This window comes from Aptenodytes patagonicus, chromosome 6 (genome assembly GCF_965638725.1).
Source record: "Aptenodytes patagonicus chromosome 6, bAptPat1.pri.cur, whole genome shotgun sequence".
NCBI lineage: Eukaryota > Metazoa > Chordata > Aves > Sphenisciformes > Spheniscidae > Aptenodytes > Aptenodytes patagonicus.
In genome coordinates this window covers 6,725,352-6,750,295 of record NC_134954.1, presented here as the reverse complement: position 1 = coordinate 6,750,295, position 24,944 = coordinate 6,725,352, and the positions used below count along the sequence as shown (strand labels likewise).

The following is a 24,944-nucleotide window of genomic DNA, read 5'->3' as shown; positions in this document are numbered from 1 at the left end:
GGAGCCCCAACATCTGCAGACTACTTCTGGAACAGCCAGTATTAAATTGCCAAATGAGAAAGAAATAGCATGTTTAATACACGTGAACTACGAAAATCTAAATGATAAGACAAGATTGACTACACAGTAGAAAGCACTCGGTATTGATTAGTAGCCAAGTAGATGGGAAGACTGCAACAGCTTTCAAACAAGGCAGAGATGCGAAGTGTCACACAACTAAGGTACTACAGAGAACGAACTCCTCTCTCTCTGGTATCTATCACTTTACAGGTAGGCCTTCCAGGGACAAATGAAAACTCTGCAACCCCCAGATCCAATCCAACCCCCCCCCCAAGCACCTTGAAATAAGACAATTCCTCCCAAGGACACGTCTACACTGTAGTAGAACGCAGCGCCACGTGACAATGACCGAGCTAGCTCTGAGTGACTCTGTTTAACATATCGAAAGCAATGAGAATCAGAGAATCGTTCAGGTTGGAAAAGACCTTTAAGATCATCAAGTCCAGCCGTTAACCTGGCACTGCCGAGTCCACCACCAAACCATGTCCCTTAAGCGCCACATCTACAGGTCTTTTAAACACCTCCAGGGATGGTGACTCAACCCCTTCCCGGGGCAGCTACATTAGCATGCTGCTTCATACAGATAAACATACCCAGCTCCCCCGAAGAACTAATCGGTGTGAGCTGAGTGCCAAGCAGCTGACACTGCATCTAGAATCCAGTCTAGCTTGTTTGGAACTAGCTCAGGCATCACTTCATGGCACTGCATGAAGCCATTTAAATGAACTTCAAGTTAACAGGATGGTTCCACAAGGAAAAAAGGTAATAACACATTAATACCAGCTACCTTCCTTAAACTTATTATCTTAACATGACAAAGAAATTACTTTCAATGTGGTACCTGATACAATGTGTTTCAAATATGACTAATATTAATACAACCGTATTTTTCAAAGAGCTTTTATTTGTCTGCTTCCTTTCTTGGATATACATAGCATACACAGCACATAGTTTTTAGATTGGTGTATTATTCAAACATGAAATCTGAGTCCAAATACAAAATTCAGTGATCCTCTTTGCTTTGAACACAAGAGGTTAGCTTCTTATTCACGTGAAAAGCCAACAGAATATGTCTATACTATAAGACTTCTGGAAGCAGAGTATTAAAACCTAGTTCAGATATACATAATTTCATAGTACAGAAAATATATTACCTTTACAAGAAAAGAGTTTTATAAGAATTCCTTCAAAAAAGTAAACATTCATGTAAGCCTCCACTCTATCAACCTCCCCAAATCAACTGTAGTCAAAGACCACTATGGCTACCTGCGCCTTCTGGACATAAGACCATTTTAGAAGAGCACCATCATAACAGTATTAATTGTCAATCAGTCCTTCAGCTGTCATAAATATACTTATTTCATAATTAAAAATACAGGAATCTCACATTTCTCAATTACAATTTGTCAACTTGAATTATATATAAGCATATAAAGCCATATAGGACCCTCTAGCACAGAAAATCCACAAAGCCCTTACTGTCCATTGTAAGCAAAGTCAAATCACGTGTTTTCACAAAACATAGTATTCCTGACACAAAAAAAATGCTTAGCTTGGCAACAACTGTGGAAAAAAAAAAGGAAAAAAGAAAGACAAGTTTAAAAGTAGGATACGTAAAACCTGTCTAAAGCAGGCCCTTCTGAACTACTGCTGTCCAATGACCAGATACAACGTATGTTCTCACAGAAAGAAGCGTACAGTGTTCCACAGGAATTGTTCAGCATTGCAAACAATAGCACTCACGTGCTCCACCTCATTTTTGTTAAATCACAGGTTTTAATAATTCAAATAATTTATCATCCACATTGTAAAAACCCAAGATATTAAACATTAAAAGTTCACAGGTTAGTTTTAAAATTCTGTTCCCAATCTTAATATGTATAGTAAAACGTACTTTTGAGGCACCGCTGAAAAAATCCAAGCAGGAATTGATTGTCTTACATATAACCATAAACACTCAAGAAATGGTTGGTCTGAGTTCAAAATGTCAATGTTCCCACAAAAGGGAAGAGTCTTGATGATCTGATTTTCTGTATTCTATAAATGTTAGCATACAGTCAATGGTAACATACAAAACTTGGCACTAGAACTGCCTCTTTCAGAGCCATACAGTCTCCGCATGCACTGTAACCTACAGTCAAACATAATTTCCAACTGTGCTGGAAATTTTCTATTATTCTATATCTGACTTTTCTATTAAAAATAAACGTAGGCTGGATTTTTGTCTTAAAAAGCCTATCTTCTCCCACAACTTGAAAAACAAGTATCAAAAAGGAACAAACAGCAAAAATAGAAGAAATAAACACATTGTGCTAGTTATGAAGCTCTTGACACCTGACAGCCACAGTCTGAGGAACATTAAAAAAATTCCTATATACAAATTTTATATACACACTAAGAGCTTAAGAAAATTACTGTATCTGTTTTTGCATTTATTTCCACCACTTCCGCAACTCATGCAAACACATTTTCAAATGTATTATTGTGCAATAATCTTCTTTTCTATTTGGTCTGGCAACAGAATTAGGTCAACACTTTCACCTACAGGTATCTAAAAGTACACACTTTTCCTTTAAAAGTTAGGCCTTAGTTTCTTGGATAAAACATAGCATATTTAGAAGTTCGAAAGCCAAGCAGGTCTCTCATTTCATTTCGGAATTTTGACAAGTCTTGCCGCAGTTCATTTAGGTTTTCCACAGTTGCCTGATCCGTGCTTTGCATCTTCTGTCTCATGGAAGTCAAGTAACGGTGGACTAAGCAACACATCACCTTTTGGTAATTCTCATCTCTCTTTTGCTTCAGATTTCTCCATTCCTTTAAACAAACATTACACATTTACTATGGAAAAGTGGTTTTTGAGCCCTAAAGTCTGTATACAATTATACAGAGAATAAATATGAACAAAATAACAAAGCTATTTTATAGATACATCCTGATGCGCACAAATGTACAATGCACGTAAATTGCCAGCAAAATTTAAATTAAATTATAATCTGCTGTACCAGCAAAACTGAAAATTTTTAATCTCCCTGGCTTGATAATCGTCCTATGAGCAATTGAGAGTTCCGTAATTCTGAATGTTTCTCAGTGCACATTCCATAAAGTCTTTGAATTTAGTTTATTTAGTGCTATTTTAGTCAGCAAGAAGATGCAAAATTAGTATGCAAAATTACAGGGTACAATAAAAATGTTTACTTAACAAAAATATCCCTTCCCCCAACAATGACAGGCTGCAGTGATCCTTTTTGGTTATTTATTTTGACACTTCTGTAATATGTTTAAAACCAATTACCTTCCGCAAAGAATAGTCTAACCTCACCGCTTCTAAGATTAGCACATACTTCCTGGAGGTTTCTATGAGTTTTCAATCAATCAAAGCATTTTTTCCAGACTATTTCTGGGGGAACCGGGGGTTGGAGGGAAGGGAGTTGAAATTCCCAAAACTGAAAGTTAATAGAATCTTACTGAAGTAGAAATACGTAACACGTTTATTTATATTTTGGATGCAACACACATTATTCTACAGTTCCTATTTACGTTAGTAGCAGTCACCGTGTGACAGGCAGCTTCATGCAGCAATTTGCTGATTCGTATTAGCAAGAAGCACCTTCCCAGCTTCAGAGCCTACAGCTTCCCCAGTCATTTCTTACCTTTAGGCTGTTCTGACGTTTCACTTTGCCGCTTGATGTATGAGAGCAGATCCATTTACTGAGACTATTGAAAAGATAACAGATAGTCTTGGGAGAGGGAATAACATTGAAAGGTGGGGGTAGCGTGCATTTGTCATCAAAGTAGCTAAGCCAAAGCTTGGCACGAGCAAACTTCCATTCCTTATCTTCATGATTCTAAAGCATCAGAAACATTAACAGAGATCAGAAGCAAAAATATTAACAGGCTATTTCATAAGTTTTATCTTCTCATACCTTAAGAACTGACCATTATTTAACTTTGATTATATAGTATTTTCATATATAGATTATATAGTATTTTAATAAATTTGTTACTAATATTAAATAATTAAAATACAAATCTTTTCAATTCACTATATACTCTAGTGTAAATACAGAATTCAGCTATGAAGGTATAAACCCCCCATCAAATGCCCAAGCACCACACCTTATCAAGAACAGCATCTTGACTTGAACAGCCATTGTATCAAGAAACTCTTTAATTCCCAGAGGGCCAAAACCTTGCACATGTTCAACGTGCAAAGCACCCATTTTATTTGGATCAAAGTAAATAAAAAGTTCATATTTGAAGGAAAGATGCCCCTTGTGAGCTCAGAGACAGAGCTCATCCATGAAGGTCTGTAGATTAGTCTACACGTCCTAGGAAGAAATCTGTATAAAATCCAAAGATACAGCTAGCAATTATTGGTAATTAATCAGAAACCACTTACTGCTATCAGCTGAAAACTTTTATGAAGCATTGCCACAAGGAGTTTAGTTAATACTATCACAACCACCACATTGTAGGTACCAACAATAACAGCACCCACAAAAGACTGTAATTCTTCACCATAGCTAAAACGTGTGACAAAGATTGCTACATGTGCCAGGGAGAATATATACCAGAAGAGAGCAAAACATGTGCCAATAAACCTACAAAAACAAGAAAAAAAAAATCTGGTTAGGTAAAGCGAACACCAAAAGTGAGTTTACTTAATGTAAATTGAAATTCAGTGAAAAATTCCAGTTTTGTTTAATTACTAGGAATTAAGGGCTAGAAAAATACAGTTATTTCATAGATATCCAACTCACGAATGGAATGTGTCATTGTTCTGTTGTTCACAGAAAATCCCCGCACAGTCCTTTCCTTCATTGACAGTAAATCCTTTATCATAAAGTTGTGTCAATCCAATTGTGAATGAGAACAAGACAAGAAGAAACATGCCCAGAAATTTTCCAAAATCTTGTAGCATCTGCCCCATTGAAATCTGTGAAATAGATTTATTTCCAATTTTAGTAAAACGTAGTTATTTTTGTTTGTATTCTCTCCTTCAGCCTCTAATCAAGAAAAAAGTATCTATTTACATTTTAAATGTTTAACTTGAAATTTAAGAAGCTAAACAGACCTCAAAATCAGGAGGTACCCTTGTACCATTTTTCAGTGAAAAATTCTAGGTGTTAAAAGAAAACTTAAGTAGTTTTAACATCACTTGGTAAGTTCATATCTTTCAATTAACCATAAGCAATAGTATGTACACCTTATTCTTTATGTGTAATACCAACGGTAATAAGGAACTCACAAGTCAATAAGTAAAATCAGTAAATTAAATGCATTTGAATATAAATACCATCATAGAAAGTTAAGAAAACACTTAATAAGGACACTGAATTAATCAAAACATTTGGAATCATAATTCATCATTAATCAAAAAGTAGCATACCAAAGCCCATCTGCAGAACACGGTATTAATTCAGTGCATGTTTTATGTAAGATTTTAAATATACACAATGTGTAGGTGTGTAAGCACATAAATATTGAAGGGTATAAAGTGCAGAAGATACGACACTAAATTCAGATCATTAGTTTCCATTTCAGAATAGCCTATACAGAAGCTTGCAACAGTACAAATACAGAATCTTTTAAAAAAAAAAAAAAAATTATGCTTGTGCATTTTTCCAACGCAGAGAAGACCTTGACTTACTTTTGTCGTAAGCACAAATTTTTACACAGACACAGCATAAACTGTTTACAGCATTTAAATTACTCTTCCTACAAACTTCTTCAGAGAACAATATACTATTATAAAGAATGCAAATATTCAAAATAGGGTCGAGTAAATCTAATCCTCTACATAAATCAGTGTGTGGAAAGCCTAATCCTATACGAATCACAATCTGTACCAAATCATAGTCCAGAATTGTATCATTGGTCAGGTTTTGCAAGTACAAGTTTACTGGGAGATGAAGTGCCAGCTGCTGCTCCCTCCCATGCTGCTGGAAACTCACCGAGTACCCCTGTTGCACAGCAGATTCTCTCTGGTTCTCTGCACAGTTTGCCATGGACATGGAGAATCTGCAACTATTATAATTGTTACTGCAATAATTATTACTGCAGTAATTATTTTGTTCGGTCAGAGGATGAATGTAATCCCCATCATACTGTTTCATCACATCTATCCTTTTAAAGAAAAAAAGAAACCCAACAACAACAAAACATTTGCCGTTTAACTGACACACGGTCGCAGGCAAGAGGAGACAAAGTCAATGAAACAGGAATGCACAAAAAGTGCAAACCACCCAAAACTATTTTGTTTGGAATAGAGTGTAACAAGACAGCCCAAATACCAGTTGCTTTCTTCATATAGTCATGCTATTCGTTCCTAAGTATTTAGAATTTCTAAGCATTTGAAATCTAATGATCTAATCTAGGGGAATGTTACTCTATCTTCTGTTAATAATAAAACCCACCACACACAGCCAACTTACAAATCAGTATTAAAATAAGTTTTATTAATCAACAAGTAAAGTAACTGAATGCTTAAAAATAACTCTAATAGCCAAGAGAACATAGTAGCTGCCTTTCCCCCCCCGACACTGTTGGGTTTTCCATGCCATATTTGATTACCACCATTTGAACTTTGTGACCTACTTTCAGAAAATACTGTAAGAGTTGTTGCACAAGCTGTACTGGCCAACAGAATAACATAAGCTTCACTGTACCACTGAATGGGGTGACTGTTGACTGTTTTTATTTACTTGGAAAATTTCATAACATAGCCTCCTAATAAAAAACTTGGGAAAGATATAGTACATAAATAAATATGCACATTAAACAGTGAGTCTCTTTAAAATGTGGAGAGTCGTCAGTGTTCAATCAATTTGTATAACAAGCCTAATGCTTACTGCAGCATCAAGACTTCAGTATTTTTTTCAAAGTATGCAAGTGCATTTCCATTTAAAAATGTATAAAAGAAAAAATATAAAAATAATTTGCAGCAACATACTCACAGCTAGAGAGAAAAGGGCAAGAAGCAAAACAAACAAACAAAACCCTCAGAGGAGAAACAGGCATCTTCCAATAATATTGAACTGGTTACAAGAACTATGAACATTCTTTTTAAAGCACTTTCTACGATGATTTTAAAAAGACCAATTTAACAAGCAATTATTTTTCTTTTCAGAGAAGGACTATTCTGTATGAAACAAAAATATTCTAAAAGATAATTTTTTGTGCAGCAAGGTAAAGTTCTCTAACTCATTAAAATGAGCTGAACCTTCAAGCTGGAGGTTTTCAGCTAGATCCTAAAGCCTTGATACAAGACCTTGTGATCTGAGCCAAAATTATTTACTTCAGAACCGTCTTTGGTACAGCTCCAATTGCAGAGCAAGAGTTAAAAAAAAATGCTGCTCCCAAATATTTATTCTGCCTTTATACTTAATAGTGATACTGTTTCTTGCAGGACCCTTTCAGATCACCCTCTTGCCACAAAGCTCTTAAAACTAGTCCTGTTCATTAGAAGAGAGGACAAAGCATTGATTTGACCTATTAGGACAAATTCCATTAGTATAATCACTGGATGACCACCCTATTTATTCCACGCGTCTTTTCATTCAACAGACACTTGCAAACCCAGTGATGATGTTGACAACCAGCTATATTAACTAAATCGTATTACTATCAGGGGAAAAATAAATAAAATAATTAAAAAAAAAAATTGGTACAAGAAAGCAGTGACTTGTCTGATCAGATTTGTCGTCATAAATCTCCCAGGAAGCGAGGCCAGAGAAGCTGGAAGTATACCTACGCAAAGCTTTTCTCAGTAAGGTATGCTTTTAATAACAGGTGCTTTAGTTTGTAAGGGCTTTTCACTGGCAAAGTAACAAAACCAGTCAGCGCTGAGGACTCAAGCTGAAGAAAAACCACAGAAGGGAAAAAAATGTTGCTAGTGGAGTAAGAGGTGACTTCTACTCACAATATTTTTAGAAGGAAGCTTTCTTCCTCCTTTTAATCTAAAAAGGATTGAGGGAGGTAATTGCATCCTAAATGTGATGTCTTAATAATAGGCCAGGTTCCCTCCCCTACCCCCAAAGGTACTAGACCTTCTGTATAGTGTCATATTGCACCCTCAGGTCCACCCAGTTTATCTGAAGTTTATAATGATGAATAACACCCAAGACTAAGATGAGAGGGTCTGTGCTTAAAAAAAGAAACCAACTAACTAAAAAAAACCACATGGCATAAACTCAGTCGAAAGCTCCATGTCTGCTCTCAAATCGAGAAAAGAAAATTAAATTCTTTGCACAAAACCAGGTTAAATTCTAACTTTAAGTGAAAAATTTGAATTTAGCTTAGAAACTGTTGTGGTCTCTACTGTTCCAGCATCACAACACAAGACTGTTAATGCTTCCCCCCACCATCTCTGGATGACTGAATTAAATGTATTACATAATTAAAATGTGTTTTTTACTGTCATTATTACTCACTGGAAGGCTCCAGCAAATTCCAAGAAGAAACCTGTTCTCCCTTCTTATAACTGGCTATAAATAGATGACTATTTCAATACTCTTGAGAGATTTGTATCTTTCAAGCCAAAGCAATTTGCACGATTCAACTCAACGTACAACTTCAGCGAGATCACAAACATGAACAGAAAGGCTTTTGATTACTCTTCCCTTGCTACGTCTCATTGATCTATCTTTTAGAAATAAGAAGTTAGGACAATTGTTTGCATAGAACTTTACAGGAAGAACCCGATCCTTACAGTTTTCAAACTACAGACACTTATGCAGTATGTTAAGCTAACAACAGATGAAAACAAAAAGACAGTATAGGTACAGTTATCACGGAAAAAATATTGTAAGAAAGTGAACCACACTAGGTCTTCCATTCTTTTTCTTACCTTTTTCCATCTACATCAGTATGTTTTACATCAGAGGCTAAAAAACCAAACTTCAATGCAATATCGCTTCTTTCTACTTTTTACTTTCTGACTTTCTTACTTTAATTTCTTCTTTTTCTCTTTTCAATAAGACTCTTCATAGCAAATTAAGATCAAGTTTAATATTTTCTCAAGCAGTAATGATATTCACCTGGAGTGGTCCCAGAATAGAGCTGGTTGTGTACATGAAGAAGAGACGCAGGTAACTAAGAACATTAGCAAAAGCAAAAAGACCTTCTGCCACCAGGGTAGGATGGAATGCATCCCACTCCGTCCTTTCAGCATAACCATGAAACTGCAATGTAAAAAGGACAAACTGAGATCACTGACATGATAAATACAGAAATGCACCCGTGCACCACTCCCTACTTCTGCCTCCAAAACAGGCAATAGCATAAAAGAAATTAACACATACTATATAGATGGCTTACTTCTTTCAGATATCTCACTCTTTTTAGACAAAGGTATTTTAAAAGTCATTCCAGAGGAAGCCAGAAATCAGATTATTTAAATTCAAGACCTAACTCTGCCACTCACTTGCTCAGCAAACCATTTATTCCTCTGTTCCGCTTTCCCTTCTACTCCGTTTTGCATGGTTTGTTGAAACAGGGACTTGTGTACTTTATAAACATGTGCATTGTCTAGTGTGATAGGCCTCAGTCAAAACCAACATTAAAATGCTGCAAAGAAAACTAATGTACACATGCAACTGCAATGTGGTGACAGCTGGTCTTAACCAGTTTTAGAAAGATTTAGAAAGACTTAGGACCTAGGGTTTCTTCAATGGATTTTTGAATGACTACAGAGAATGGAAGTCACAAGTAAACTGTTGGTGTAAACACACCCTTAAAGTATATCCACTAGGTATTTATTCAACTATTCATGGAATATCCACAGATTCCTAACTTTTGGCTTGGCTGAAAACATTCAGCATTTCTATTACCAGCTTCTGCTGTCTCAAAATGGACATTCAAAAACGAAGGAACTCAAAGCTGCTTTAAAGTAACTTGCCCAAAGGTGTGCTGCACAAAGATGGCAAGAAACAGGGATAAACATGTTTTTATACATTGCAATTGCATGTGTACAAATCCTTCTGCTACAGAGACTCTTCCTTTATTTCTTATAGGTTCAGTGCCTATAATATGGACCTAAGATGTAAAACAGGCATTTTCATTTGGTTTTCTAAACAAGTCATGAACTATAAAAATAAATTTTGCCATATAAAAGTGGCAAAAAAAGCCATCATGTGCCTGTTACATAGGACAGGAGTCCTGCATCTTCAAAAAGGTTACAACTTAAATTAGCAGCAAAGGGCTCTTATCTCAGCAAAGGAACTACTACTACTACAGACACGTGCTGGTTACAAAGCAAATGGTTGGGAAGGCAGCCCAACATGGCATTCTCTCTCGCTTTTTCCCAAGAAATTGAGCTTTCCTTTCCAAATGATTGCCAGACTCTGAATCAATGCAAGGACAGGGAAACGAGCCAAACACCAAGTTGGGAAGAACTGAACCAGTTTATTTCCCTCCCAACTGCCAGACAGCTGTCAACTCACAGTTTGCAATACAAAATAATGGTGCTACTGCACTGGCTTGAATTTTGCTAAAATATTCATATTCCATTGGTCTGCCAGCTTGCCATATGCTGTGCGGCTAACAACACATGCAACAGAATGGGAATGATCATTTTCAAAACTTCTATCTTCAATCAAATCCATACGGTTTTTCACAGAGAAAAGACAAGGCTCCTCTATGGTCTTGGGGCTTTTTTCCTTACTACCAAAAAACCAAACCAAACCAAAACCAATTAAACCGCCCCCCCAACCACTTATGACACTTGAGCATACGTAATCAAAAGCTAAATAAAACTTTCTATAACAAAAAAGCATGAGGCAATCTGAATACAGGGATTATTATTGGCTTTCTGCATAGTACTGATCTATGGAATCAGGCGAGCTCAAATGCCCAATCAGGTGACCTGTATGGGGAGATTTCTCCAAATGAAAATCAAGCCATTTGGAAGACCCACCAGTTCTTACAAGGAAGACAGTAGCTCTGTTTGGGGTCCCTGAGTACTTGGACATGTCTTGATGTGTTTTCTAACTCCCATTTGCCTCATCAACTTCTCTTTCAAGCCCAAGATGCAACAAGACCAGAGATCTTGACAACTACACGGCATATACCACAAAGAACATTTAACTCAGAAGTCTAAACTGTATCCACGTAGTTGGCTATTACTAATGTAGTACACTTAACTACAACATACTACTACTAACATGCCACACCTAACACATCTTCACATATTTTGCAGCAATGTACTAAAATGGTACTTGCCCAGTCAGTCCTAGACGAGCTTTGGATCTATGAAGATGGGTGCTTACCTTGTTATGGGCAACGACTTTGAGGGCAAAAGTTGCCAAATACAGGGAATTCATGACAAAACTAAGCTGATTACGGGATTCTTCTAAAAAGTCTTCTAAACCATCATACCAGAGTCTTTTAACATCTGACCACACCATTCCTGCAGGAAAAAAAAAAGAGCCAGGGAAGTCAAGCCATTGCACTGAATAGATATTCTTTTATAACTAAAGCACTTTTGACTGGCTTTTGTAAATGATATTTTAGCAAAGAGAAAGAAGTGGAGTAATCAAATAAATTTACTAAAAGCATTGCATTGGATTACAGGCATTAATCATAAGGCAACAAGATGTTTAACCTTTTCAAGCCTACCTTCCAACTAAGAAACACGTTCTCCAATGAAAAAGGGCATGAGAGGAAATGAATAGGAGAAAAATTGGACAGGAAAAGGTCAAATTTAAATAAAGGTAGAGGGCTAGAATACAAATGCTTTTTCTGAATGAAAAGTATTCACCTTTTTCCAAAAGCGCTATAGAAAGCATTACATTGCTACATAAAGTATCAAGTATTTTTTGGAAGTGTGTAAGTATTATAAAACGTTTTTTAAGAATAATCAGCTCAGTAACTGATACTGAAAAGATCCGAAAAGTAGAAACTTTTCCTACCCTAACCGATATTAAACAACATTAGCAGAGAAAAGAGACCATGACTTAGGATTCCAAAAATCAGAAATATAACTTAGAGCAACACACATTTAAATATTCAGGATCTTTATAGCAAACTGAATTTTACCATTGTTAACCATGTCTGGCTGTACGGAAAAATACAGTTCCTAAGAATTTTACTAACTGAATGTCTGTTACAGACTTAACATTTTTATAAAATTTGAAAGGACCGTCAGATGAAATATAATGGCACCTTTGATTTCTATGAATAATCAGTTATTTAATGTTTTTTTGAGTACTTCAGATGTATGCTACTATATTTAGGACAAGAAGAGCAGCATGTGTATAAATGGTAGTTAAAAACTGTTAGACGTGGTTCAGCTTTTAGGACTTTGCAACTTCTCTAAAACTTTGGCCCAGTAAGAGCAAGATCCAGTGAATGGAAAAAAAAAAATCAGATACTTATGCATGACTTTATTTGTCCCGTCGGCTTTACAGCCATGGTGGAAGGCATAATGAAAAAAAGTGTGCTGTGCACAGTTTGTTAAAAGACTTTTTAGAAAGTATTTTAATGGGACTATGGAAGACGATACTGTAGGTAAATCCTTGTTACATGGTTCTTTTTATTCCAGTTGATTTTGTCACACATTTTCTAAATACATTCTTTTTCAACTTACTGAATATTTGTAAGGAAGCAGTACAATACATCATTACAAAATATGCATTTAAGCTATAAATGCAATTACTATTTAAAAAAATCTTAAGATTCAATAATGTGAAAGATAACCTGATTTTAATGATTTATGTTACTTACAGGTTATTTTTCAATCCTATCTGAAATCCACGTTAAAATACTACATGAAGAAAATAAAATGTTTCTATAGCCTTTCATTAAAATTTCCAAGACCACCTAATGACACACTTTCTGCCTACATTAGATTTGACAGAACAAAAGAATTTCTAAAATCAGATATTTAATCTCTAAAATCAGATATTTAATCTCAAAACAAAGGAGGAGTCTGTAACACTGATTTGTACTCTACACTTGAAGTTCTCAAGTTTCTTTTAAGACCTGCAGGTATTTGTGTGTGGGGTACTGGGTATCTCCAAAATCTGCATGAAATACTCAACAGTTTTAATATAGCTCAACAATGAAAGAAATCACCATTACAAAAAAAACCCCACCCTAAAATAACAAATAAACCACCCACAACTACTTAGATAAAAACTGTCGTGTTTTCGGTTGTATCATTGCTTTTTGCAAGTCCAGTCAACCAAATTATACATATCTAATTACCTTACATTAAGGTATAAGTTTCCATGAATTTATCTACCAAATTTTGATGTAAAAGCTAACACACGCTAACCAACCAAAAACATGTTGAAAGGTTTATGAATTTCCAACCAAAACAAAAGTTCATGAGTACTCAACAAAAATTATACCTGTGCTCCCTCTACTGCATCAACCAGAATTAACATGCATCCTTTCAGGTACAGTTATGATAATCGGTGACAATGACACACAGAAATGGAAAATTGTAATATGGGAAAATAATACTTGTTTCTGTGTTTTAAAACAAGGAGGAGATAAATGCACACCTTCAATTTAATACACTAAGACGGAGTATGCATGCATAAGCATGCATACATAAATACGTACAACGTACACTTTTTTCTTTAAACAATACGCCAACTCTGCAACAAGTCCAAATTGTATCATTAACTACTTTTCAAATCAAACATTACAGAATTGGTCATGAAAGACTGGGTTGTTACTTATTGTTGATATACCACTAAACTGGCAATTTTGTATATACATTCAAAGTCCTCTGCCTGAGGCGAGTACAATGCCATAAAAATTTCATGTTTACAGCTATGAAACAGATTTTGCAGAACCCTAAATTTTGGCAATTGTTTGAAGTTGCATTAGTCCAGCAAAAATGTACAGAATCCTCCTGCTCCATCTAGTTAGAGCATATTAAAATAGAAATGGAAACAGCGCAGGAATTTATTTTATGACTGTTGCTGCGTGCTTACTCCAACTATTTACAATTCAGAAAAATAATTAACTTGCATACAATGCACAAGTACTTTTAATCTACTTTACAATTACATAAAGATCTTAGCTAGATTTTCAAAGAAACAATAATTTTACTAGTAATATTCAGACTCTAGCATAATTCCATACACAGACACACAAGTAATTAAGAAGCTCAGATCATTCCTACTGCTTTTTTTATAGAATTCATAGAATCATGGAATATTCTGAGTTGGAAGGGACCCACACGGATCATCAAGTCCAACTACTGACTCCACACAGGGCAACCTAAAAGTTAAACCATGTATCTAAGAGTGTTGTCCAAACACTTCTTGTAAAAGAGAGCTGCAAGAAATTAAAAGTTTCATGGACCGTTGGCTGATGAAAAAACAAAACAAGTTTGACTCACAGTGATTAAACCACCTACATACTAAATACTACTACCTATTCATGAAAAGTTATTGGAAAAAAATCTAAAGCAATGTCTGAATTAACTTTATTCCTCAACTTAGCACCAAGGAAAACTAGTTGATGACGGGCTCTTATCTGTTACAAAACTATTAATCTGAGGAACACACACTTGCTTTGCCTTCATGTTATTTTTCTGTCTTTTCAAGATCAGAATTTTAAAATGTCTAGGAAGATACACAACTTTTACATTAATTTGTTATTGCACAACTGAATCTCACTTACATCACTCCGAATGCTACCAGTCCTTCTGAAGAAAAATTCACATTCCTCCTCTGTTAGATCCTACAACATTCTGTTTCTGCTACTTCACTTTCTGTGATAACTAGAGATTGTTGTAACACTTCACAACCCTTCCTCAAAACGTGTTTGGTTTTTTTTTTCCCCTGTAACACTATCCTCCAAAGAGCAAACTTCGGTCAAGCAATGAGTAACATGCTGATTTCATAAGAAGGTAGTACAAATCATTATTGTTCGATCAACATCAGCAATTGTCATCCAATCTACTCAAATCATACCTACCAATTAGCCATATTATCAGAAGATAGTCTATTCTCTCAAGGGCTGGTCCCATTGTGGTCTTCTTATTCCCATTGTAGACAAGGGAGTACAAATTAAGTAATAACAGAAATGTGAAATATGAAGCTCCATGAATAATAAACTTCATAAAAGGAGTGTGAATTATTCGACCTACTCGAGATTTAGGGGCTAACAAGTAACACAGGGACAGAACTGGCCAGAAAATGCCAACCGTCAAAACAGTCAAAATTTTCTTGCATGTGTGCTTGCGTCGATAGCCTGCCATCTGTCCAAACCATACAGTGTTTAGAAACTGCTGGCAGTTAGACTGAGCAACAAACTGTCGGGAGGGAGGGGGGGAAAAGAAACAAACAAGAAATCAGTCTCAGGTTTCTTAATACAGATTACTACTTTACATTATTAAAATTCATTTTCAAACTATGTGTAGTTACCCATGAACAGGCAAGAATATTAAATTGAAATAATTATCTCGTAAGAGAACAAAAGTGCTATGGACCCACTATGATTATAAACATCCATTATTTTAATTTCCTTCTAAAGCCAGCAACTAAACATAAATTACACATACTAGACTTTTAATGGTTTTCAGGTTAAGAATTAGTTTTGATTTCTAATTATTTAGAAATCTAGCGTATAAATAACATCATACCTCAGACAGCTTCATTGCCTGTTATTATAAAATGCAGTGATCTTGTCTGAAGAATAAGATGCTGTTATTGTAAAATACGAGCCACATTGTAAAACACAACACCTTGTAAGATGAGGACTAACGTGGCCAAGCAGTTTTATACATATCAGTTCTCAAAATTATTATGGCTTTATTCAGCGGGGTTAATTTTAAATCAGAGTTAGCTATGTTGTATCAGTCCCTCAAAGAAGATCATTTTGGCCTGAAGGTTATGTAGATTATGCAAATGTAGTTTCAAATTTCAGATGCCTATTTGCATGGAGTTACAAAAGAATATATTTCACTGGAGGATGGTTTGTCATTTAATTTAAAAAATATCAACAAAAAGAACCTTGATATTATCATCACATTTCAGAAAGCATCACAAAAAACTGTCTCTATAGTAAACTGGCCAGGAATAAAACATATTCTGCAAAGATACTTTCCTCATGCCACACAAAAAAATGTTGTTATTCTCCAACCACTGTGGTAAAAACAAGCTATGCTCAAAACCAGAAGAACATCTGAGATACTTCAGTATGCTTGTTTAACGCATACCAGAAATGTGTAATGCCGGTTCTAAGGACATTCCATAACTATGGCTTACGACTTTTAAACACTGTATTTTAACAGTTTCACAAACAGTTTAAGCCTAGATATGTAGAACAGACAGAATTATAATGCCTTCTGCAAATGCTAACTGAAAATGGATTTTTTGCATGGAAAGGAAACTTTCTCTCTGTCCCCGGCCCTTGTACCAGAATCCCACAAATATACATTTGCCTTCTAGTACAGCAAAACTAGAGTTATAATTTGCCAAGGGAGAAAGACAACAATGACCTACTGCATGAAATAAGTTCCATACTGATGGCATAAAAAGGCGCTACTATTCTGGAACAGAAGCGCTATTCAGTTATACCAGCATAGGTCTAACATAATTACTGAACAGCACAAACGAGGCCTGAGCCAAAGCTGAACAGCTAATGACAAGTGAGAAGATGATAAATCACGTATGGCACCTAAGGATCCATGCTTCCCTAGGCAAGGATTTAATGAGGAGCTGAACAAATAATTACCACTATCAGACCTGTTCATAAAAGAGCAGTAGTCTATACTCCAATATCGAAAATACTACATTCTTCTCCACAGTAAATACTGAAGAAACACTCGGTATCTTGCAGTATCATTTCCCTGTTTCACATGCAGATGTTCTGTGTATTACCATCTCTTCTACAACTCTTGCAAATTTATTTCCACTTCTATGTCTAGAGGCAGAACAACAAATTAAATGAATTACTAGCAAAACATGATATGGAAAGCCTATCAAATTACTGCAAAGACAAACCTCTTTTTGATTATATTTGATTGCAAGTTTTAAGCGGCTTAAGTTCATCCTCTCTTCCAACAATCCTCGCTTGTCTACATGTTCGTCGCTAGATGTGTGATTCAGAATAACTTCCAGCTCCCGTGAATTCCGTGCTTGTGCAAGCAAATCTTTAGCAAAGGTTTTGCACTGTTGGGCTAGCTCCTCATAATCATTTCTGAAAGACACAGAAACAGTACATACTGTTACGCTGCCCACATATTTTCCATTACATCATTAACTATCCATTTTTGGTTGGGATGGTATGTTATGCTAAGACAAATTAAAAAAAAAAAACACCAAAAAACAGTCATATGTCAAGGTCCAAGCATTCCAAAGACAACTCTGAGTAGGTTTCACCATGTAACATAACAATTATGCTTCAGTTTAGTTTGCAACTCCACTAGACAAACTGAGAAACAGACTTACAGTATGTAAATTCTTATCTTATGAGTCCCATATAAAAAGTTAAAGCTTAGAATTATTTCCAGGAGACGAGAAAGTGTAGTAGTCTCAAAATACGGCACTTGTAAGTCATCATTTGGATTTTCCACTTGGATGGGAAGTTATTTTGGGTTTTGCTTTATTCCTGTCATCTGAAAATTAAAGTCTATTCACTGAATACTATTTATTAATACAATAAACACAAGAAAAGAAACCACATGATTTGCTTGTCTCACCTGGCACACAGTCCATTTTAGTGCCAAGTTGTATCACAAAAATGCAACAGTTGAACTCTTATTAAGAAACACAATCAGCTATAAAACCAGAAAATTCATATGTTGTTTAGGAAAGTAGAATTTTACCCCTTACAAACATCTGTCATGTTCTCAGAAAGCTTTTGTGCTGGTAAGTTTCAAAATGGTAGAAACCTGCACAGTTTAAACATAAAATTATACTGAGCATTTGTTCATTAAATAGACAGGGCATTTTCAGCACAAAATCTTCTACACACATATGCATGTTATATATATACACATAAAGGAGCAAAATTAAGAAACAATACCCGAATCAACTCCCAACATGAGTCAGGTCAGTATAAACAAGGTGTTGCATACTTCTACCCTGATGTGCGGAAAAAAAAAAAGTGCAGAGTACTAATGAGATATTGATATGAATAACAGCTGTGTGATCTTGAAGTAAGTCAGCACTTAGCATCATTTCTATTTATTTTTCCAGAGCAGAGCTGAAATTTGAACTGTTGGTGCAACTATACACATTGAACTGTCTATACCTAAAAGAATTTAAAGTAATTAAACTGTCAAAATGACTGCTAATGAGGCATAAATTATATAACTTGTTATTATGTCCAATTATCAGTTTAAACACTCCAATTACAAAAAATTAAGAATAAACTTTTTCTAATGCATACACATTTCTATACATGTAATTTCATGAAAGTATTAAAGTTGATTTGTGTTTTCAATTCCTACCTGAATTCAACCTCAACAAGGCTTAATTCTTTCAAGTCTGCGCTAAGCTCAAAAGCTCGCAGGATCGGATCCTCCTCTGTCAACATTATTAAAGCAGGACTGGCCAAACACCGATAAATGTCAAGACGAAACCTGTGACAAAAGAACAGCAAGCAAAATGAAGATGTTTCATTTGATCAGCAGTTTCAAATCAGAACCTATTCCAAAAGTTTGCATGAAACAGACAGCTGAAAGACAAAACAACTCAGTTTCTTAAAATCGGACACTACAAGCATTAAATGTGATACGTCACGGAAGATACTGTCCTTCACGTACTTAGAATCCTTATTATTCTAAGCGTCAAAAATTGGCCAAACTGGTTCCCTCTTCTTTTCCTCACTACTTCAACTGTTATCAGTACATCAGCAGGCGGCCATCAGTTAAGGTAATAGTATTGGTAAAATTTTGACATTTTAAGTGTTATGCAGTAGCTCTTATGGTTCTTCAGGTGGAAATAAGAGAGGGAACTGAAGCATTTAAGGCAATCTTCTATTTTAACAAACTAAATTAAAAACAGTAGGGAGCTTTAATATGCAATACGAAAAAATAAATTCAGGGAAAGCAACTGAAGAGATGCTTTCCTCTTGCAAAACGAGCGACTCATGAACACTGAAGCAAGGCCTGTAGTCCGTTCTAGTTTAAACTAAGAGCTGTTATCTCAAAAGTGTCTATTGTTTGTTTGCTTGGGATACCCTGACACCTTTTCTCATACTGAAGTTAATGACATGGGGTGTCAGATGGATACCAGAATGTGGCCTGTAGTAGCTGAATACCAGTAACAATTACCCTTTCACTTCCCTTATTTTTCAGTAATTTGGATACATACTGGAGTAATTATGTAATAATTAATTGTATATTGTAATTGCAGTCCACTTATGGTCTTTGAGCTCTGTGATTTTTCACCCCAACTCTCACATATTAAATTGTATTCAACCCTCAAGTACGTTGTCAAGTTAACCAGACAAAATATCGTTAAGGTTGGTAAATCCCTCTCCTCATTTGAGCCTTTATTAAACAGCTTTCAACTTTCAAAAATACTGAAGAAAAAAAAACCAAAAAAAACGTCTTTAGTTTGCATTCCTCAATCCATGCTACATAAACACTTTTAGAAACAGGATACAGAATTATCCACCTCCTCATTCTGGCTCAAAAAAACCCAAGTATTAACTAACTTAAGAAAAATTGTATTTGCATAGTTCCTATGCTCCCAAGCCAAAGATAGCTAGAGTGTTTGTGACACAACTGGTAGAAAGGAAAGGCACTTAGCTTAATATGCACAGTGATGAAGAGAATAAAACCAAAATGAAAAAAAGCCACTGCCTCCCACCAGCCTTTTCAAGCACAACCCATCCCCGAGAACTACCATCTCTCACAATAAAGGCTACAATATATTAAAGGAAGCCACTCATAAACCTCACCTTAAAAAGGAAATCTACAGAATCTGACCCAAGCAATACCAGAGAATTAAGACCAGAATTTTTTTATTATTGTCTATGACTGGTAAGTCTTACCTGGAATGTCGTAGACTATCTTTTTTGTTCTTTGCAGTACACAGTGTGCATTCACAGCCTACAGCATGAGGTTTGGGTAATGATATATCTTGCTTTAACAGCATGGTGAGAATTTCATAGTTATTACGATGAGCAGCTAAAATGACAGGTGCCACATCCATGGTCGTCGAGTACTCTGGGTTCTGAATGCGTTCCATTAGTTTCTGGAATAAAATGTAGGAAGTATCTAAATTTATTACACACAGTTCTACTACAGTCTTTACATGTAAGGGCTTTTTTTTGACTGTTCAACAATCAATCTCTCCTTCAAAATATTTTCCTATGTTTCATAACATGAAAATAAGGAAAAATTTATAACAACATTCAAACACCCCTCAGATAAATATTGGAAAAAGAAAAACGGACACAGACATGTTTATGGTTTATTTACATAGAAAACCTGACATTCAGTGCCTACCTTCTCCAATATACATGCATGATATTAAAAAAGTATATTTTGCTCTAGTTTCAGAAAAAATTATTGTGAATATATTTACTAAGTGCAGAAAAAATATCCTGACTAACATACTCTGTTACACAACGCCTTATTCGTTCCCTCCCTCCACCTCTATGTGTGAACTTTTAAACGTTCTTTGATACTTAATCATTGCCAAGATAAGTTTCACATGATTAATTTCAAGGTAAAGATTTGATATTTATAGATTTGCTCAAAAAAATCTACAAAGCTTCAATACATGAATATACCCATTATAGGTCATGGCTGCTAATTACCTTGCAAACAGTCTACAAGGGAAGATTTATAACCACTCTATATTTTTTTTCTCTTCTGGACTAACCAGGCATCTGTTAGCATTTGGCACGTATTAAAGCCACTGGATTCCTTAGGCGGTAAAGTAAAATAATGTGTTCTATCCTTTAAGTGAAAAGAGGCTATAAAAATAATCCCTAATGTCCAGATTCTATCACCTTAGAGATATAGAATTTCGTTTAAGAACATTGTTTTAAATAGTACCGTTACCCAGAACACAAGAGCCCCCACTCCCCGACCAAAAATCAAGGAGTAACAACACTCAACTACAATGGTTGGTCTGGAGGATCTTTTCGGTCGGTGATTAAGTAGAATGTCAACAGCTCCCACCACTTCCGAGTCAATAGCCACCAAAAGCGCATCCGATGACTAAGGAAAGAAAACAAGTCATATGTGAAAACAGCAGTAACTTAAACAGCATAAAGAGTTAATCTGAAGCCAAACTGCATTTTTTTTTTAAATTTATTTTTAAAGTACTAAAACGATGTTCTGTATTATCACCACGCATAAGATCAGGATACAAATTCAGGCTGTCATTCCATGAGATAGCATAGCATTACTGACAATCTGTTTCATTGCACGAACAGCAGAAGAACCAATTGCAGAAATGACTTTCCAGCAAAGATGATGCAGGATACTTGCAAAAATCAAGTTTTAAGGGACAGTTTACAGGTTATTAAAAACGTTAAAAGCGAGTGTCTGTGTAACACAACTCAGGCATATGGGATACTTCATTCTGTGGTAAAGCCAGGAACATAAGCTTTTTTTTCTGGGCTGGTAACTACTTCTGAAACTTCTCTTAAGTTGAGCTAAGCAGCTTTTCATTTCCCCTACAGTTGATATTATTCTTTTTAATTCACTTCAGAAAATTGAAATTTTTACTTGAAAAATAAAAGAAAAAGACACAGCTTTTATTACCGCCACTAAAAAGGAGATCCAGGGAGGGGAAAGCTTACTGTTTTTTTCCCATCCAATATCAAACAACCTAACAAAAGGTATTACTTTTTCTTGTCTTACGTACTTAAGCCATCACAGCTACAACTCTTCCAGCAGCAGCCGAGATGTTGCATATAGTTAAGGAAGTATTGTTGGTATGAAACTGCCTCTGCCATCAAGCATAGATCAAGTTTAACAAGAAAGCACTGCAGAAATGCATGCTTGCCTTAGCTTAAAATCATCTAATATAATGTACATTTTTCTAACTGCCACCATTTTAGAAGTTATTATACTCCACAGCCAAAGAGATCTCTGCATTCTACGCTTTTTAATATGATGCACTTTGACTATATACTGTTTATTTTGCTTGAAGATAATGTGTACATTATCTCTGCAACAGGAATAACATTTAAAATAAAATTCAGACTTGTTAATATCATTGAAAATGTTACTTATACATTTGCCATGCCAATAAAATCCCACTACAAAAGTAAATTAGTGAGAAGAAAACACTTTCGCAATTACTAAATGGAAAAAGAACTGAACTGCCTATAAAAACAGATTCTATTTCCTTCCAAATTCTGACAGATTAACTGAGAAGATATATAAAGAGTAGAATACACAGATCAATGACTACACTGAAAATTTTCAATAACTTATGTGTTGTATACCTGGCAGCCATAATCCAAAAGAAGCTGTAGTATGTCCAAGTTTTCATTTTCAATGGTTATGGTAACAGCATTTCGTCCAAGCACATCCACACAATTTATGTTCATTTCGCCCGAGCTGTTTTCCTCTAAGAGTTTCTTAACCATGTAATAGTCACCTGCACAAATAATGTATGAATGTCACTTAGTATTATTATAAAGCAATAAAAGCATGCGAACATTGTAAGTACGAGCTACCATTAAACAAGACAACATTCCATTGCTGACAAGAGACATAGAATATGTCAGACAATTAGGAAGTCAAGATAGATAAGCATTCTCTCATCAGGGAGGAAACTAAAGATATTTCAGGAGGTCTTTTTCAGGAAAGCACTAAGACATGTACTTTAGTCCACCCCTTTAGTTCCAGTCCTAAAAACAAACACACACAAAAGCGTGGGTACTTTTCAAAACTGGGGCAATAGCTCATACGTAACCTGTGAGACACAGGAAACATCAAGTTCAACTACAGCAGAGAAGGCTTCTCCTTTCAAAAGAGCCATAGGCTCAGGAAGCCTCCATGACGCTACAAACAGGTTTAAATCTTCCTTGAGCAGAAGCCACATTAGTCTTCTCTGTATCACTCCAATTTTAGCGTATGTATCATCAAAGCAGGTGTGGTCTGATGCTGCAATGTTATAAAATTCAAGCTAGCAAGTTTGATGAGCAAGTAAAGCTAACTACAGTAAGCTGCACTTTCTTATTTGACTGACGTATAGACACACCAGGCTGCCCGATTTAGCGTTATTCTGTTTAATTGATTCTTCTTGCCAAAGATAAAAGCTTCGAATTACTTCTGTCTCTAGGGTAACAAATTATTTTGCAACATAGAAGACCATGACAAAGACAGACCTTAGTGCAGAATACTTACAGAAGTATACGTAGAATACTTCTACGTGCAGTAGAATACGTACAAAATCTGCAAGAGTACTAAACCAGCTGTTATACAGACAATTTTTTTTTTTTTATGTTTTTTGTTGTGCATCCTTTTAGCTCCCTGGGCCTCTGTTTATACTTAGAGAGAAAGCTGTGGCTCTGTCTGATCTTCAGGACAGACTACACCAGCAGCACGGCTGCAGGCGGTCCAGCTGGCTGACAGCAAGGCATCCCGCCACTGAGAGCACCAGAACAAACTTCCTAAGCCCGCTGGCTAACGTCACCGCAGAAACACTCCTATGGTTGTAAACTAACCTAAACACACGGCCAGCAGACAGCTCTGCATATAAACACACCGGCTTCTACAACCATGCTTATGTCCTAAAGTACACATAACCATTCAGCACATGATTAAAAGCCTATCTTAGAGTCCAATGTTTTGGACATGTTAAGATCAGTTTGATTTAAGGCCGTTTCACTACTTAAGGGTAACTAAACATATTCTTAAAGCAAGTAGCATATTTCAGAAAGGAAAATCTCTTCCCATCCACCACCATGGGTGCAAATCACAGGAAACTAGTCTCACTCATTCTGGGGAGTTACATGTCTAGATAAGCCCCCAGTTTTACAACAACTGTATACTCTCGGACGCTCTGACAGCGAATGCAGCAAGTATCTTACGAACTCCTCTGACACAAAACGAACTCCCCAACAAACACTGGAGTTGGCCCGACGCCTCCCTTCCCCCGGCGCCCGCTGGTACTAGGGATAGCGGGAGGCGGCGGGGCCGGAGCAGGGCGGCCTCGCCGCGGAGCGCCTCCTGAGCCGGGCGCCGAGGCGAGGCCAGACACCGCGCTGCCCCCAGCAGCAGCCGCGCAGCGGGGCACGGCGAGGACCCGCCGTCCCCCCACGGTGCGAGGCGCGGGCACTCGTAGGATTTACCCCCAGCCCCCGCCCGCACCGCCGGGCCGGGGCGCTGCCGCCGGGCGGAGGCGGGCTCGGGCCCTCGGAGCTAGCGGCCGTGGCCTCCGCTCCCCCAGGGCGCGGCAGGCGGGGCCGGGCCGGGCCGGGCAGCGGGGCCGGTACCTTTGTCGCAGGCCAGCAGGAAGAGCTTCTCGTCCAGGGTGGTCTCCTCCTTCACCTGCCGCACGTCCTTCAGTGCCAGCAGCTTGTTCGGCGAGGCCGAGGCGGACGGGTCCGCGCTCTGGTACAGGGCGGCCATGGCGCCGGCTCCGCCAGGCCCATCAGAGCGCGGGCGGGGCGGTGGCGCGGCGCAGCGCGACCCCCGGTGCCCGGTGCCACCCGGGAGGGAGCGGGGCGACAGTCCCCGGCGCTGTCAGCCCCGCAGGCGGGCAGGGCGGAGGGCGACCGCGACCGCTCCCCGCCGCACTGCGCAGGCTCCAATGGCGGCGTCCCCCCTGCGAGAGGCAGCGGGAGGTGGGCGGGGAGGAGCGGCGCTAGGGGCTGCGGCGAGCGGCCCGCTGATGAGGCACCGTGGCGCAGCCACGGCCCCGTCTTCCTCTCGTCCCGCGGTTTACCTTCCCTCCGGATAGCGTTTAGGGGGCCGGGGTCGGCAGGGGACGGGGCCC

At 37.2% G+C, this 24,944-nt stretch overlaps 1 protein-coding gene across 3 annotated transcripts; it reads right to left on the bottom strand.

The window, feature by feature from the left end:
* Positions 1-944: 944 nt before the first annotated feature.
* Positions 945-24,708, bottom strand: TRPC1 (transient receptor potential cation channel subfamily C member 1). Of its 3 annotated transcripts, none has more exons than XM_076341001.1 (13): positions 24,442-24,708; positions 22,444-22,598; positions 21,104-21,205; positions 20,029-20,231; positions 18,479-18,610; positions 17,028-17,223; positions 14,998-15,334; positions 11,328-11,467; positions 9,099-9,242; positions 4,821-4,996; positions 4,460-4,661; positions 3,711-3,905; positions 945-2,874 (listed from the first exon to the last, which is right to left on the bottom strand). In XM_076341001.1, exons 1-13 carry the CDS (start codon positions 24,575-24,577, stop codon positions 2,647-2,649), a joined length of 2,346 nt encoding a protein of 781 aa, XP_076197116.1. In that variant the 5' UTR covers positions 24,578-24,708; the 3' UTR covers positions 945-2,646. The 3 variants fall into 3 exon arrangements, with proteins under 3 accessions (XP_076197116.1, XP_076197117.1, XP_076197118.1); XM_076341002.1 differs by having other exon boundaries at positions 14,998-15,055; XM_076341003.1 differs by lacking the exon at positions 945-2,874 and having other exon boundaries at positions 3,710-3,774.
* Between the last annotated feature and the right edge of the window lie 236 nt (positions 24,709-24,944).